This window comes from Medicago sativa, chromosome 2, assembly GCF_051527215.1.
Source record: "Medicago sativa cultivar Bolivia chromosome 2, Bolivia_mono, whole genome shotgun sequence".
In the NCBI taxonomy this organism is placed as follows: domain Eukaryota; kingdom Viridiplantae; phylum Streptophyta; class Magnoliopsida; order Fabales; family Fabaceae; genus Medicago; species Medicago sativa.
Genome location: NC_140750.1, coordinates 20,980,809 through 20,998,807, shown reverse-complemented (window position 1 = coordinate 20,998,807; position 17,999 = coordinate 20,980,809). Strand labels below are relative to the sequence as shown.

At 32.9% G+C, this 17,999-nt stretch overlaps 2 protein-coding genes across 2 annotated transcripts; one reads left to right on the top strand and one right to left on the bottom strand.

Annotated features, from left to right (window-relative positions):
- The first annotated feature begins 3,985 nt into the window (after positions 1–3,985).
- On the top strand, positions 3,986–11,949 carry LOC146945418 (protein pleiotropic regulatory locus 1-like). Its single transcript, XM_085743747.1, has 17 exons — positions 3,986–4,190; positions 4,268–4,292; positions 4,972–5,086; positions 5,822–5,903; positions 6,471–6,533; positions 6,706–6,790; positions 7,534–7,626; positions 8,479–8,542; positions 8,626–8,711; positions 8,818–8,919; positions 9,072–9,155; positions 9,453–9,513; positions 9,636–9,702; positions 9,840–9,917; positions 11,058–11,122; positions 11,292–11,369; positions 11,494–11,949. The coding sequence occupies exons 1-17, from the start codon at positions 4,069–4,071 to the stop codon at positions 11,664–11,666; spliced, it is 1,443 nt and encodes a 480-aa protein (XP_085599873.1). The 5' UTR covers positions 3,986–4,068; the 3' UTR covers positions 11,667–11,949.
- A 49-nt stretch (positions 11,950–11,998) lies between these two features.
- On the bottom strand, positions 11,999–13,647 carry KCS21 (3-ketoacyl-CoA synthase 21). The gene has a single exon (XM_085743748.1). It carries the CDS (start codon positions 13,508–13,510, stop codon positions 12,155–12,157), a length of 1,356 nt encoding a protein of 451 aa, XP_085599874.1. The 5' UTR covers positions 13,511–13,647; the 3' UTR covers positions 11,999–12,154.
- Between the last annotated feature and the right edge of the window lie 4,352 nt (positions 13,648–17,999).

Sequence of the window (17,999 nt, the reverse complement as noted above, 5' to 3'; positions counted from 1 at the left end):
AAAAAAAAACGTATATTCAGTGTGATATTCGTTCCAAATTTATGAGTTATACTTTTACTATAAATATAGACCTTGTATAAGATTAAACCTTGAGATAGAGGGGGCTGAAAAAAGGGTTTAGAAATCAAACTAGGGTTTGTATAGAGTTTGCTCTTGGCAACAAACACTAGGGTTTGGTTGATTCACCTTGGGAACCAGTATTAGGATTGAGTCTCTTGGTCACAGGAAGAGATTGAGGCTTTGGGTAGAATTAGACGGGAAACTTATTCTTGTAACCCATTGATATCTCTTTTGTAAAGTTACTCATCATTATAGTGAAATGGAGGGCTGCTCTCTTCCCTAGACTAGGTCAATTTGGACCGAACTAGGTTAACAAATTCTTTTGTGTTCTCTCTTTCTTTCTCTCGCTGTTTTCTACTTTTGTTTATATTTAATTGTTATCCACTTTGAGTTTGGTTGCTTGATTAACTTGCTCCACACATCAAGTTTATTATTGGTGTGATTTTTCATCGAATTCACAACATGACACACCTTCAATTTAAAATATCGATGTTACATATGTGATTACTATAGTAAATACTTATGAAATTTGTACTTTGAGTGAACATCATTGTGAATAGTAGTTGATTGTCTAGCACTGTACAGGAAATGTTATTATTGTAATGTAATGTAACAAATACCAATATGTTATTCCCATGAATTATGATTTTGCAAATCTTGAGTATGGTGCAAATCGTTTTGTTGCGAAATGAAATGGAAGCTCTTACAATCAAAAGAGGCCAAGTAGAAATCAATCAAAACGGCTGCTACTTGCTACTCAAGTATATTGAAATGGGAAATGATATATATATATATATATATATATATATATATATATATATATCGAATAATTTACTCACAATGCTTCCTGAAGACAAAAACAATTAGGTTACACAATACTATAGTCACTTCTCACCGTGTATTCTGGCCAATTAAATTCTATATAGGGGATATTGCACTGAACTCAAACATGCTTATGACACATGCACTCTTTACTTGAAAAACATTATCTTCCAATCGCTTATCAACAACTCTCCCCATTATGTAATGTAAAAATATTTTTCTCAAAAAATTGTTTCGTTTTTTTGTGTTAATCTTCCGATTGTTGGGTAAAATGGTTATGATAATCTAAAAGTCGATCAGAAAATAAGTAAAGTTTGACAAAAAGGTTGTTATGACAATTCGTGGTGATTAACTATCAAGTCCAATTACTTGAGTTTTTGCTCACTGATCTACACAGTGCATTAAGCAAAATTAACAAAAAACACAAGTAACCAAAAAAAGGAAGAAAGTTTTGCTAGCATACCCTAGCAAAAACATAACCCTGAAGACAACCTAGCACCCAAAATGAGACATTTGTCCCTAAATTATCAAAACTATCCTGCCAACTCCGGACCTTCTTCATTTTTACTAGGCACCTTTATGTTACTCTTCTTATTTTTGTTGTATTTTCAATTTTTATGTGCCATGCCTAACCAAAACATGCACCGTCTCACTCTCCACCCTAGACTGGTATGAACGACTAAACTACGTGCGCCTAATATTTCAGCTTTAGCAATCAGGTCTTACATAACATTAGTTTTAACTATTAAGTCATGACTCACCTTCACAAAGCAAGGCATACTTCAACACTAGCTTGATTGTTCAAATCATGTTGGCTTACCTCACCTAATCAAATCTGACCTCAACACTAGCTTGATTGTTCAAGTCATGTCTACCTCGCTCTGAGCAAGGTTGTGCATGTCAACTTGTTGTGGTCTCCTTGCCGAGTGCTTCATAACTTGCATGAACGAACAACATTGTTGAAGCGTGTCTTGGTTCCACATGCTCTGTACATATGAGTTATATATATGAGGGATAACAAGCTCCACACACTACCATACTCATAGCAAATGAAAATGAGAGACTCTGGATCACAATTAGTGACTGTTTGTTTTAGCGGCTGCATAGTATAAAATGTGCATTTACTGAATGCTACTCCCTCCGTTTCAAAATACATGTCCAAGTCAACCACTTAACACATGCCAATGCACAATTTTGACTGTTAATATCTTTAATTATCTAAAGTAAAAAATTATAAAAATTTAATATTTTGAAAATATTTGTCGAGACAAATCAAACAACATCTTACATGCTAATATTTGTATTTATAGATTAGTTAAAAAATATGGTCAAAGTAAGTCAAGTGAATAGTGCACATTGCAAAAAATGGACATGTATTTTGAAACGGAGGGAGTACTAATTATAGCTTCATTAAATTCACGTTAATCTATTATCGGAATGCGAGAAATCCATGGTAAACACCATTCCATCTATTACTGGAATGCGAGAAAGCCATGGTAAACGCCATTCCAAAATGTTGTTAATATGTCTTAGGTGGCACAAGAGACGACTATTATGTCAAGAAGTAAGGACTATATAAAGAAGTACTTAGGCTGCATTTCATGTAGCCTAAGTTGATACCTATTTGCTTTAGCATTTCATGCTTTAGCATTTCATGTCGTTAATCTATTAATTGTACCTTCTTTAATGTACTTAATCATATGAAATTATTCTTAGGCTCCTCCTATGCTGCTCTACAAAATAGCTCACTTGTTCTATTGTGTTTACATATGGGAACACTAAGTAAAAATCTTAAAAAATGGAATTGGTTTGACTTATGTTAAAAGTTACTTTGTTAGATTTTTAGAAATTATCTAATTTTCTATTGATTTTTTTTATAGATACTAGCATCAATATTGATGCTAAGATGTCCCTCTTTCTGGTTTTTAACTGTGCTTAACTATATAATTATTTTATCGTATTTAATTATAATGCAGTTGTTCCTATTATAATAAGATTTAACAAATTCATTTATTATAGATAAAGATTAAAATAAATGTTGTTTTGGGGAAAGATTAAAATAATATTATACAAAGTTAGCGAAAAAACGGGCACGTAATGTTTGAAAATTTTGAATGATATTTTTTTTTTTTTATGAAATTTTGGTTTTGATTAAATGTAAAAATATAAATGATTTTTTCTTTCAAACTATAACTAAAAAATTAACCATGATTAACTATTTAAATGACACCAACCATATAACAAAAAAATATAATCTAAATTCTTTTTTTTTTTTTCTAATGACACCAACAACAATTTTTAATATAGAAAAAGTTGTTTAAGAATATAATTAAGATAATAAAAAAATAAGTATAAATATATTCATCTATTTTGTTACACTTTTTAAAGGATACAAGAATAAAAACTAGATATATATATATATATATATATATATATATATATATATATATATATATATATACTCATATCGTGTTTGTTAAATTTTTTAAATTTTTTCTTATCTAAGTCAACACTAAAAGTTGAAAAAAATTATTTTCTTCAGGTATATCGAGTTGGAAGATACAATTGGAAAATAAAAAATTACCCAAAATCATCGTGTATATATTTAAGAGCATCTCCAATGGGGGGTCCTTACTTAACAAGGACCACTCCCCGTTAAGGACCCTCCATTGGAGGAAGAAAAATTGAGTCCCCGTTAAGGAACGGGCAACTATATAAGGACCCTCTCTCTCCTGAGTAACTAACGGGTCCCACGTTTAAAAAAGTAATAAAATGTGTACTACTTGGTCCCACTTGCATAAAGAAGTAATAAAATGTGTACTACTTGGTCCCACTTGCATAAAGAAGTAATAAAATGTGTACTACTTGGTCCCACTTGTAAAAATGAGTAATAGATAAATTATTTTGTTTAATATGTAAAGATAGTGGAACATATTTAAATATTTTTCATTGGAGTCCTTATTAGTGTATTGCCATTGGAGTCATTGAGTCCTTAATAGGTACTTTTATTAAAAAATTATAAATAAGTGATGTGTCACGTGGGGTCCATTTAAGGAGTCCTTGTTAGGAAACCGATGCTCTAATCTCGAAGCAAGTAAATTTCAATTGTTTCTCCTCCCATTCTTACTCTACGCTCTGTGATTGGGAATTAAACCCTAAACCAAACCTCCCTCGTACGACGTCGTAATGGCGGCAATAGAACCAGTTGAACCCCAATCCCTAAAAAAGCTTAGCTTCAAATCCCTTAAACGTGCCCTCGATCTCTTCTCTCCCGTTCATCAACAACTCCCTCCTCCTGATCCCGAAAGGTTCCTCCTTTTTCCTTTTCTCTTCTTAATTCTTCCCCTTTTCATATACTCAATTCTGATTTTTTTTTTTTTTGCAGCAAGAAAATTCGTGTCAATTACAAGGTTAGTTTCATCTTAATTATACTTACTCGCAATGGGTTTGTTTTTAATTTTGTTAATTTTAATAATTTAGTAATCATAATGCAGTTTATTATAATTATGGATTTGATTTTGAGTTTTGTAGAAGTTTGGATTTTTCTGAGGGTTATCAAGTTTATATTTTGAGGGATTATTACGAATAGATAGATGTATAGTTATGCTGAGGTGGTTTGTATTCATAATGGATTTAGTTTTATCTTAATTATACTTATAATGGGTTTGATTTGAGATTTTAATTTTAATTTAGTACTCTTATATTGCCATTGATTAGGATGGGATGTAAATTGTATAAAGTTTGGATTTTTCCTGAGGGCTATTGAGTTTTTTAGGTTTTTTCTCCTTGGGATTATTATGAATAGCACCTATAGTAGAAAAGATGGTGGAAACTAGGCTTTAGGTGGTTTGGGCATGTAGAGTAAAGACTTGTGGATTCTGTACTAGTAAGGAGAGTAGGTCAGATGGAGAGTAGTCAAGTCATTAGAGGCAGAGGAAGACTTGGAAAAACTATATGGCATACGATAGAGCATTATGACGTCGTTTGATTCATGTAGCCGACCTCACTTAGTGGGATAATGCTTGGTTGTTGTTGTTGATTAGTATGAATAGGTGTAGTTATGCTAATATGGTTTGTAATGGACATTAGGTACATGCTGAGTATGGTGGAATTAAAAGTACTGCTAAACCTCACCAGCAGACAAACTCTGCTACACAGAATCACTCTCAACAAGCAGGGTCTTCTAACGTGCTTGCTCTTCCAGGTATGAATATGGTACTCATAGTAATAGTTATCATCTCGGTTTATGAATATGATTATCTAGTTGGTGGAATATTGATGAATTGACACCTAGTTCATTATGGTTTCTAAGAATCTTTTTGCTTATGTGGTTAGCATTTACGGTAGGTTTGGATTAAGGATGCTGGAGGGGAGGGCTTACTTTTCTTTTTTAAATTACAAACAATATAAAATGTTTTTTAAAATAAACTAAGTGTTCTTTAATTTTTTTTTTTTTTTTAAATATCAATTATATTTCAAGATATAGACTTAGCCCTCCCCTCCCAAATGGACCCTTAGGGTGTGTTTGGATGGAGGGTTTAGGAGGGGAAGGGAGGGGAGGGTTTAGATTTCATTTTTAAATTACGGACACTATAAAATATTTTTTTGAAGAGTTAACATATTAACATGATGGAATGATCATATAATACTTAAATCACACTTAATTTATTTTAGAGAAACATGTTATATAGTCCGTAATTTAAAAAAGAAAAACAAACCCTCCCCTCCTAAACCCTCAATCCAAACACACCCTTAGTTTCTTGTTTGGAGAGGAGGGGGGGGGGGGGGGGGGGGGGGGGGGATAATAGAGAGAAATCTTACACCTGGTTTGAGAGTGTTTTTACAGAGAATGACAAAAGAATGTTATGATTAATATAATTTTAATTTCAGTATTATAACAACATATATTGGATTTGAGAGAGTGTTTTTATGTTGACAGGTCCAGGAGATTCCAAGGATCTCCAGAAAGGAGGGGCCCAAAATGCTTTGGTTGTTGGTCCATCTATGCCATCCACTGCTACGTAAGAATATTTTTCTTTAACTTTTACACATTTTGTCTAGGGACAATCTTTTGCTCATGAATAATCTGATTTGGTCATAGTTATCAGATTTTTGCCTCTAACAGTCATGATTTGAATCATACGTTCTGCTTGCAAAAGCTTAATAATGAATCCTGTTGTGTTCAATATTATGAAATATTTTTTGAAGAGCCTATTTGGCTTTCAATATTTTATAAAACTGTTTATGATGTATTGCAGAAGTTGATGAAAATTTGCTAAGGTGTGAAATTTTATTTTCAAAAGAAAAATATAAAAGTATTCCATGCATAGGGAAGTATTCTGTTCAATTTATCTTTTCTTGTGTTTTGATATTTTTAAGAAATTGATAGATTTTAATACCATATTCTACACCAAAAAATATATTTTAATACAATATCTTGAAATCACTTTTCATTACTATTCCGTTCTGTTGTAGAAAGTGAAGCCATAATAGGTTCCAAATGAAACATAGATTATGTCACATGCAGCCTGCAAAGTTTTTGAACAGCCATTAAAGATGATTGGTTCTTATGTTATGTTTCTTTACAGGAATGGTCTTGGTTTTCAGGGCAAAAATACAGTAGTTGTTTCTACCTCCGGCTCATCTGAAAGGTTCTGGCTTTCTCTTGATGCCTCTATATTTAAGAGTTTATTTTCATACTCATTTTGTTGGTTCTGCACACTATCATCTGTTTTTATTTTAGTCAATATGAATATATCTAGGATTGACATTCTGTTGGTTTGACCTTTTTGACTAAACTGTCGTAGTTTCTAAATATGACAGGAATTTCTCAACATCCGCTTTGATGGAAAGAATGCCAAGTAAATGGCCACGACCTGTGTGGCATGCACCGTGGAAAAACTACAGGGTGAGAACTACTTGACCCCTTTTTTAACTATTTAATTATAGATGAGTGGTTGGGGGTGTTGGGTACCTCAACTGGTTTGAGCTAAGGGAGTTGGACGTCCGGCGTTCAAGTCCTGGCAAGGAGAAAAAAACTAACATAACAATTTACATACTAACATTCACCATTAAAAAAAATGATAGATGAGTGGTATTAGGTTTGTTCTTTTTCATTCTCAGATTCTGTGAACCAAAACCAATGTTAATTGGGGATGTTTGGTACGCTAGCCAGTAGTTTAGGCGAAGGACCTGTTTAATTCCATCTTCCTGTAGCTCCCATTTTCTTAACATAAGTGCAAGGATACCTTGGATTAATTACTTTCAGAATTTCCATTCGTCTGCTGGATTTGGATCATTATTTTATTGTTTGTAGGGGCTGAGCAAAATTTTGTGCTGCTTAATAATGAGAAAGAGATCTACGTTAGCATCCACTATATAGTAAAAAAGAATCAATTTAAAATCCATTTAAAACACAGAACTGGTAATGCTTTACAGCTGGTTCTACTCAACACCACAAATTTCAATTTTAAAGCTTGGCTATTCATAGGCTGACATTATATCAAAATAATGGTTTCTGTGTTTGCTAATGGCTTAATTCTTTCATTCTAATCAGGTCTAGCACACTTAATTTTTCTGATATCCTTTTAAATTGCAATACTTCTGATATATTTTTAGCTGAGAAATGTAACCGTTAGTTATTTTCTGTAGGTCATCAGTGGTCACTTAGGATGGGTGAGATCTGTTGCAGTTGATCCAAGTAATACATGGTTTGCTACTGGTTCTGCAGATCGAACTATCAAGGTATTTGTTCACAAAATGTATGTCATTGATTCTTGTTATGAGAAGGCATGTAGATAAGATGGAAAACATGGGACCCATGTTGAATTGTTCATTCTGTGGGTTACTTTCTTTCTTTGCAATTTAATCTAAAACAACCATCCTTTTTAAGCAACTAGTGCAGTAAACCGTGCCATGCACGATGTATGTTTGGCTTGTGCGCGGCTTCGCTATGCTTATGCCTTTTGTTAATTAATTTCAGATTCAAGTTTTAAATTGCTGCAATTTTTTGTTAAATATTACTCCCTCCGTTTCAAAATGAGTGTCGTTTTAGCCAAAAAAATTTGTTTCAAAATGAATGTCACTTTCAGTTTCCAATGCAATAATAACTTTTTCTTTTCAATTGTACCCTTCAATTAATACTTTGTTACACTACTTCCAAAGTATTATTTTTTCTTTAATGAAAAACAAACCAATAGTTGATTAGGATAATTTGGTAAAATTGCTATGACATTTGACTACTTTATTCCATTCCTTAATTTGTGTGCAATAGGCTAAAGCGACACTCATTTTGAAACGGAGGGAGTATAAGTTAATTTTCTCTGTATTCTTTTCCTTGAGTTTTTTGTTGTTTTGTTTTTGTTTTTGAAAGGATAGATATTTTTTTCCTAGAGTTATCCATACACATCATGTCAATTATCTATTATAAATATTGACTCAATATTACCATATATTTGCTCTAAACTGAAGCTAGGAACTTTGAAATAGTTTATTAACTTATTCATGCCGAGTTTATAATTTTTTTCACTGTCCTATTCAAAGCTTTGGGTGTTTTTTGTTTTTTTTTTGTTTTTGCTAAGTTGTTCATTTGGGCAGATATGGGACTTGGCAAGTGGTGTTTTAAAGCTCACATTAACAGGTCACATTGAACAAGTAAGAGGTGAGGAGCCAAGGTATAAATATTTAATAGTTGTGGCAGCTATTGTGAACTGGGTTAGTATTAACACCATGCTTTCTCTACAGGCCTTGCTATTAGCCACAAACATACCTACATGTTTTCTGCTGGTGATGATAAACAAGTTAAATGTTGGGATCTTGAACAGAACAAGGTAAAGTTCTTATTTCAGTATTTGTTTTTCTGGTGAATATTTCAGCAATTACGGAACTCTATCAAATATATCTGGCCACTAAAGCATGTTATATTGTTTTATTTAGGTTATTAGGTCTTATCACGGTCATCTGAGTGGTGTTTATTGCTTGGCTATTCATCCCACACTTAACCTTTTACTGACTGGAGGACGTGATTCTGTCTGCCGGGTATGGACGTTGTTGATATAGTTAATTGATAGTATATTTAGATTTAGATGGATTCAATACTTTCAGCTCATCTATTTCAGTTTTTAAAAAACAAATATATTATTAAGGAAGTAGAAATGTGACACTATGCTTTGATGATACTAAATTTTCAGGTTTGGGACATACGCAGTAAAATGCAGATTCATGCTCTTTCAGGTCATGAGAACACTGTCTGCTCTGTGTTTACACGGCCAACGGTACACCGATTCTTTTCCTGTTGTCTATATTTTTAATTATTGGTAATCCTAATATTGTATGGTCAGTAATCTACGTGTCCGTAGTTCTGTCCTCTGACATATCGATATCTGTAATAATGGCATGTAGGGTTATCTGAGTGGCTTAGTTCCACTACAAATTTTTTGATATGATAAATGTGTACACAGACTTCAGCATTCAAATGCGGCTTTGAAACATGTCTTAATATAGTTTTATACTTTTAAACCTTATTTTTTCCTTGCTTTGGGGAGCCTTATTTTGCTCATTTTTGTTAATAGGACCCTCAAGTTGTCACTGGTTCTCACGATTCTACAATCAAGATGTGGGACCTTAGATATGGTAATTTATTGTTGATTTTTTGCATCTTGTTTTTCTTTCTTTCGGCTGTGATTATATATGCACTTGAATTTAGTTCCTGTATGTGTTTCGCACCAATCTTACACGGAATGTGTTTCATGCAGGCAAAACAATGTCAACTCTTACAAACCATAAAAAGTCTGTTCGAGCAATGGCTAAGCATCCTAAAGAGTATGTGTTCAATATCATTTGATTGTTACTTGTAGAATGATTAACTATTTAACTATGGTTGAATTTTTTAATATTATTTAAATTTGTTATTTGATCTTGTCTTCTCAGTCTCGCCTTTTCTTCTTTGTTGGCTGCAGGCAAGCTTTTGCATCTGCATCGGCTGATAATATTAAAAAGTTCACCCTTCCAAAAGGAGAATTTTGTCACAATATGCTGTGAGTTCATAAACTTATTCTTATCAAACTTGTGTGATTATGGGGAACATCAACTATTAGGTTTGCCTTTTATGGTAGAAGAGAGAAAAATGAAAGTGGACCGTAATTGAAAAATGTTACTGAAATGAATCCGAAAGAAAAAATTACAGTATTCTCATATATATATATATATATATATATATATATATATATATATATATATATATATATATGTATGTATATTGTAGATACTATGCTACTAAATAACTGTAACTAACTGAGTTGCTTTCAGTTAGTTACAGATCAAAATATTTTAGAATAAGCTAAGCTTCTAATAAAACTAACAAACATAATACGGAAAATATACAAGCTGCAACTAGTGTAAATGCTAGAAAACAGATAAGGCTGGCGAATAAACAAAAGTGACCCTTCAAAAATAAACAAAAGTGAACTTGTTGGAAGAGGAATATCAACCGAGCATCTCTATACTCCATTACTCCCCCCTCAAGCTAAAAGAGGGTGTGAGCCATTAAGAATTTGATATGGACCACACATTTTTAGCTTGGATCACAAACTGTGACTAAGGAGGTAGAAAGAGCCCTGCCCTTGGTGAGATGGTGTGCTAACACATAAATAATAACTTGAATGAGCTTGCCGAGCACCTTTTTTCCCAACAAAAAGGAAGTCTAGTTTCATCCCAGCCGAACTGTGGATTACCAGGGCCCATTTCCCCTAGAAACCAAGAGTTGAGACAAAAAGAGACTGAAGACCACGCAACTGAAGTCTGAATTAATGATTAATGTAAACACGGAACTGAAACCCTATCTGAGGGCCAAACTTCTGGCAAAATGGTAAAGACAGAAGTGAAACCATACAAGCTGCGACTAATACAAATGCCAGAAAACAGAGAAGGCGAGATAATAAACGCGGTATACACATAGAAAATGGATAGCATAAGCTGAGCATCTCTTTACTTCAATATTAATAAAGAATCAGATAGTTTCCTGTGAGATAAATCACAAAAGCAAGATCAATTTGTATTTGTTTGTTAGTTGTCTATAATTAATATTCATGTTCAAGTTATATGGCTTCAAAGATATTGGTTAGACAAATATTGTTTTATACTAATTGACACATTTTCATTATTTGTTGTATGTGCAGCTCTCAACAGAAAACTATTATCAATGCAATGGCTGTCAATGAGGAGGGTGTTATGGTTACCGGAGGTATTGGCCTAGAACTTAATAAAATTCTGTTGGGGGATTATGTTTGATTGAATAAATTAAATTAATCCTTGTCCCCTAATTTTCATGATCTTGTAACAAGGGATTATAGTCCCGTGATCTGTACTTGTCATATGGAATTTAATTTTAAACTTTATTTTCCCTGTTTCAGGTGACAATGGCAGTATGTGGTTCTGGGATTGGAAGAGTGGTCACAATTTCCAGCAATCTCAAACAATTGTACAACCTGGTATGCATATTTGACTGCTTTTACATGCTCAGTTTGATGCTAGTTGGCTGTTCTGCACAAGATTGATATACATATATAATGACTGTTATCTGTTTTCCTCTCTCCCCAACCTTCCCTCTTACAGGTTCACTGGACAGTGAAGCTGGTATTTATGCTTTAACTTATGATGTCACGGGCACGAGGCTTATATCATGTGAAGCAGACAAGACCATAAAAATGTGGAAAGAAGATGACAATGCCACTCCAGAAACACATCCCCTCAACTTCAGGCCTCCTAAAGACATCCGTCGATTCTAGTTACGCGGACCTAATTTATTCGGTCGTGTACTACACATTTTGATTAGATGTGCTGTTACTTGGAGGTCTTGATGTACAATTTTTTATTCACACTTCTCTTTGTAACATGCTTTTCTCTTCTTTTTTGTACCATTGTATTGCATGTATTTCAATAGCTTTGCAATTCAGTTTAGTGCATAAGCTACAGAACCCTCAGAACACCACCAAAAAAAAAAAAAAGGAAATGAATTTTGTCAGACATGTATGCTTTGTAATATTACGCGTCTAGTGTCTGTTCATCCAAGCAATTCTTTTGGTTTTATTTTTAACATCTAACTTATAAAAAAAAATCATTTATAAATGATATTTTTAACAAAAAATAATACTTCCATAATAATTATATTATAATAAATCATTTCTGCAGAGCTACAATATTTTAATACACATTTATGCAAGTCAAACAATGTTCAAGAAGCACAACACTATGTTCATACTTTGTATCAGTTTGTTCACAAAATATCTACTGGGTATGAGTGAATAGTATCTCTCCATGCAGTGGTGGTATCAGGCTTCACGTCACCTAGACATTTCAACACTGCACTGTTACACTTGAATCCACTTCCAAAGGCAATTTGCCACACCCTATCTCCACATTTCATCCTCCCTTTTGCTTCAATGTATGACAACTCATACCAAATTGAAGAAGATGAAGTGTTTCCAAATCTGTAAAGAGCCATTTTTGATGGCTCAACATCCTCTCTCCTTAGCCTCAAATTTTTCTCAATGGCTTGTATAACAGCCCTTCCTCCTGAATGTATGCAGAAATGCGCAAAAGCCCTATTGAATTTCGGAGTATATATGCCTGTTCTGCTTCTACTCCAAAGTTTGTGATAAATAATTGAAACTACATATAGGAATTGCTCCCTCCATGGTAAAACCAATGGTCCCAATGAAGCAATATTTTTCTTCAACACATCTCCACAAACATTGACTATGTTCTTCGATATCGATACACCTTCTTTGTTCTCTGGATCCACATCCTGGTATACACATGCATAAGATTGATCATCATATGCATTGATTGTTCTAACAATATGTCTTAGCTCATACTTCGCCTTATGCTTATCTTGAACCCTGCTTGACATCAGTATAGCTGATCCTCCCATTCTGAATAGACAATTAGTTAGTAGCATAGATGGAACTTTACCTGTGTACCAATTTAAACTAAGTGTCTCTGTGCTTACTATTAAGGCCAATGAGTTTCTATGAACTCTCAACAAGTCTTTTGCAAGACCAACAGCTATAATTCCAGCACTGCATCCCATACCTGATAGATGAAAACTCATGACGTTGCTTCTCATCTTGAACTTGTTAACCACCATGGAACTAAGAGATGGTGTAGGACAGAAGATGCTACTAATAGTTATTACAATGTCAATGGATTTTGGGTTGATTTTGGTTTTTTGTAAAAGGTCTTTGATTGCTGAATACATTATTAATTCAGCTTCTTCAAGTGCAAAGGTGAGAGCTTTACTTTTAGGTATTTGAGCAAGAGATGGAGGAATGGATGTTTCATCACTGAATCCAGATTTTGAACTGATTTTACTTTGGAAATCAACAGCTTCTTGTTCCATATCATCAAAGAAATTGTTCTCTTCAAACATGGCTTTAGGTAGTCTATATGAACTTGGGGGGCAAAAGCAGTTAAAATCGATCAAATAAATGTGCACTTTTCTTCTACATGCAAAGTAAAGAGTTGCTAAACCTACTACCAAAAGCACTGCAAAAAGTTGGTTAGATGAGAGATTAGTGCTCATAAATTTTGTAAGCATTTCAAATGAGGAATGCAAAGAGTTAAGTTCCATTTTTTTGGGATAAGTTGAAGTTTAATTTGTTTTGGCTAGCATTTTTAGGTGTGTGAGGTCGACGTTTTATGTCATGATTATATGTACTTAGAAATAGAGGAGATTGGTCATGATGGATGTCTTGGCATGAAAAGAGAGAGTCCAATGGGAAAAGAAAACAGAAAAATGTGGAAGGAAATGATCATTCTTTTAGTGCTTTCCTAAATATAGGCAATACACCCGATAACTTCTAGCTTGACATGTATATTCTCCCACGCAAAGAGCTCTTATTGTTTTTAATCATTTTTTTGTCTTTAGACGAAGCGGTAAAGACCATTGAAACTCACACATATTATAAGGTTCTAAATTCGAACCCGAATGAAGACGTCTATCTAACCATTTTGGCATTGTCAATTGAACTAGACTTTACGGACTTTAATCAAATTATTTTGTCCATGTTAAAATTGATACAAATTTAAAACACAATGGTCAACCTAAGTCCAAAAAACACTATAATACTGAGAAAATACAACCAACAAAACAAATAAAAAGAAAATTCAAAATACAATACAATCGGCACAAATAAGTAGGAAGAAGGAACAAGAAGGTGAATTTTTTTTATTTTATTTTGGGATTTAAAATTAACTTGAGACAAAAGTATGTACAAAAGCTATGTGATTTTGATCATTCAAGAAAAAAGAAGAAGAAATAGAAAATTAACATGACATTTTATTTATTTATGAATTTTTAAAATTTGTGGGGATGGTCAACTACATGACATTAGTCTTGTAACTATTCAAAAACATCCAAAAACTAATTGTGTATTAAAATTGATCGAAATACTAATATGTACTAACTATTTTTGTACGAGACTAAAAGTTGTTTTGTTGAAAATAAATTAAATTCCTTGGCAAAAAAATACACGAGCTATCCTTTGGTGTGTTTCATCTATTTTCTTATCTAAAACAAAGTAAAGTTGCATCCATTTTTGTTTCCACAAGATAATCCTTTATGATAAAATTCATATATACACACCAAAATTATATTACCATCTTGACAAAAAAAAAAAAAACTATATGACCATCAAAGTCCGAATCCTTTTAAATATAATAATTCCCCTCATCTTTGGTATGGTATATTTCTTGTCCAGAATATATTGTTGTAAACATTGTCAAACAAAACATATGATCATTGTCCACAAGTTTCAACTCAACCGCTAAAATTACTATATCAAACATTTCGACTTAGATTTAAATTCCAACTTTTTCAATTATATTGATGAGTTTTCAATGATTAGTATCATCTTGGTTTATCTACAAAGATATACATACGACTATTGTGCATAGGTATGGTCTCTATGAGTTTGCATGAAGTCGAGTACACCATATATGCTGAATTTACGAAAACTTTCACGTTACATGCTGATATATGGTGCGCCATGGTGTCTCTCCCTATTGGTGCCCATCACATTTATGTGATCCAGTAAGTTGTGATTGTCTCAATACATCACCTTTTTTTTTTCTGTTAGACTCACATATTTAAGGTGTTTTGAATCCCAAAATCTAAAAATAATATCTCCGATAGCCACCCAAGTGAGTTACAGTTATGAACTAATACATCGCTTTTTACTAATTACCTTTTTTTTTTTTTTTGGAAATTTACTTTTATCATTCCAAAAAGAAAATTGAATGTATATTTGTTTCATTTTATCAAGTATTAGCTTAGTGATAAGTAATGGTTACTCGTCAAACCTATAGGGAGTGTATATATAGAAAATTAACCTCACCTCTCTTAAGATCTACTCAAAAGACATTAACACTCACACTATTTTTACTCTCACTTCCTTTAAGTTCTCTCATCAAAGAGATGGCAATTCCATCCATACTAACACCATTGATTTCCTACTTTTTTTAGAGAATTTTTCGTATGGAGTACTTAAATAACTATGTTCGTTTCTTCTCTCCGCCTCCATCCAACTCTCATTTTATTTTGTTTTAGTTTAAACGTGCTTCACGTCACAAAAAAAAAAAAAACACTTTTTACTCCTTATCTTTATCTCATTTTGTAAAACTTTGATTTTGACAAAGTCAATGCATACATGACATTTCGTTTAATTGAGTAAGAGGTCATGTGTGTAATTTTTAAATTAAAAAATAAAAAAAATTAGCTCAACAATTAAAAAATAAACCCTCATTGTCTCTCTCTACCTTATCCTCTTTTTTTCTCCCATTAACCACCACCTCCCTCCCCACAATAGTTGTCACATACTCCAACACCCCTGCCAAGACTTCCCCTCCACCACTATCACCACCGACCGCATAACCACTGCCATGCAAAAACTCCAACTTGCACACCTCCGTCTCGAACAACCCGACCCAACCATCATCAACTCCCTCCTCTACACCAACATATCTCTAAAAAAATAATACGGAAATTAACAATGTTAGTAGGGAAGGAAAATGTTTATCTATTTGATGTGAACTTAAAGGAAGTTATTGTAAGCTTTAAAATTAGAAGGGGTGTCAATGTCATTCTAATAGACTTTAAGGAGGTAAGTGTGATATTGTCTTTAAAATATCATTAAAGTTTCATATTTCAATACTAAATTCAGCATAAAGCATTATTTATGCTACTTGACAAAAAAAAAATACTAAATTCAGCATAAAGCTTAGAATTTGAAATACAATATTATTTATTTTATGTTCAAACAAAAAACAAGTATTATTTATTTTGGAGCCTATTCACTACATCGGTTCGAAGTTACTTGTAAGTTGATGACATGCTTAGAATCTCATTCACTATATCATATTGTTTTCACGAACTCGTTCGTACTTTATAAACATTAGTGTCAAACTGGACCACATGACCCATACCAAATCACCAGATCGATCTGTGCCTACCTCCGATCAATGGCAGAGCCCTAGCTTAGAGGGTCAAGTTTTTTAGTATTTAATTTTGAGTTTTTTTTTTTGACAAGATTTAATTTTGAGTTAGTGGTGCAAAAAATACAATTCAGAGGTTCAAAATGTAAAATATATAAAGGTATATTTGCTTCTTTTTTGTTTTCAAGTTCAGATGGTTCAATCGAACCCCTTAAACCCCTGCCTCTGATCATGTCTGATCTCCATTCTCAATCAACATTTTATTTTGGAATTGAATTCAGAGCAGTCCCAAAGACACAAACATGAAAACATATGGACAGTGCAACCATCCTCTAAAAAAATGGACAGTAGAACAATATTTCAATGTTTACAAACAAAAAAAAAATTAACTACTTCTAACTAACTCCATGCATTTTAGAGTTACTCATTGTTATATGTAAAATTTAAAACTCTAGTTTTAAATCAATTGGCAGGATAATTAAAGAATGCTTGAGAAATGCCTCGAAATTACACACTCGTAGCGAATCTAGAAGTTTAATCTTGTATGTGCACTCGAAGGAACATCCTCGTAGATTACAAGTACAACGCTCGAAAGATCCTAATTCAAGAAACATTCGAAGACTAGGGTCTTTTACATTCAAAATAACTACCTCTTCCAAAGCGTACAAGAAAAATTTGAAAGTTGGTTAATGTAACTACAAATTTGTCAAGAAAACCATCATAAGTTAGAAATCAAAGACTAAAAGAAACTTGCATAAAAAGTTTCAATTTAGTTAAAGGACATGTGACGTGCATGCAAACGTCGAAAGTAGTTCCTTTCTTTTGCTATAAATAAGGGATTCATTCTCCATTTTAGGGAGTTCCTTTCCCTTATGTTAACTTGTCTTATAAATTATACATCCGCTCACATATGATAAACATCTCATTGGTTGTTGATCAAATGAAGTATGTATCACATTTACGTTCATGACATACAATTTCCAGTTACTTTTTGTTGTTACTTTTCTACATTTTTATACGGAATGTTTTTTATTCTTGTATTTTTACAACTTATATTCATCTTTACGTGTTTCTTGCATAGCAAGTATAAACTTAAAACAATAAATCTCTCAAATTGAAACCCATAAGAATTTAAGTCTTGAATTGATCATCGAATTCATTTATTGAAGTGGTATTTTTCTTGTCAGCGGTAATATTTTACGTGAGCATAATTGTGCTGATCAAATGACTTCTTTTAGGCTTTGCATTACGAAGTTTTTGGTGGCATTCTTTCTGAGTCCTACGGCAGAAACATGTTGGGTCTTCCAATTATCAGTTCAAATAACTGTTGCTTATCTCGCTGCTTACAGTGATTCTTTTACACTTTAGTTCCAAAATAAACGTAATGATAAACTCATTTTCTTAATTAACTTATGCAATGTAAATACAGGTCTTTCCATCTTTCTCAATCAAACTAAACGCCAACTTGTAGATCCAAAAAAAACAAACCAAACTAAACCCAATTAGGATTGGTCATCTACTCATTCATTTCTCCTGACAAATAAGTGATTTGAGGGAGACATCCCTCTTTGCATTTTTTAACCTAAAATTAAGTGTCCGGAAGTTATTAATACAAGTAATCTTAGTTA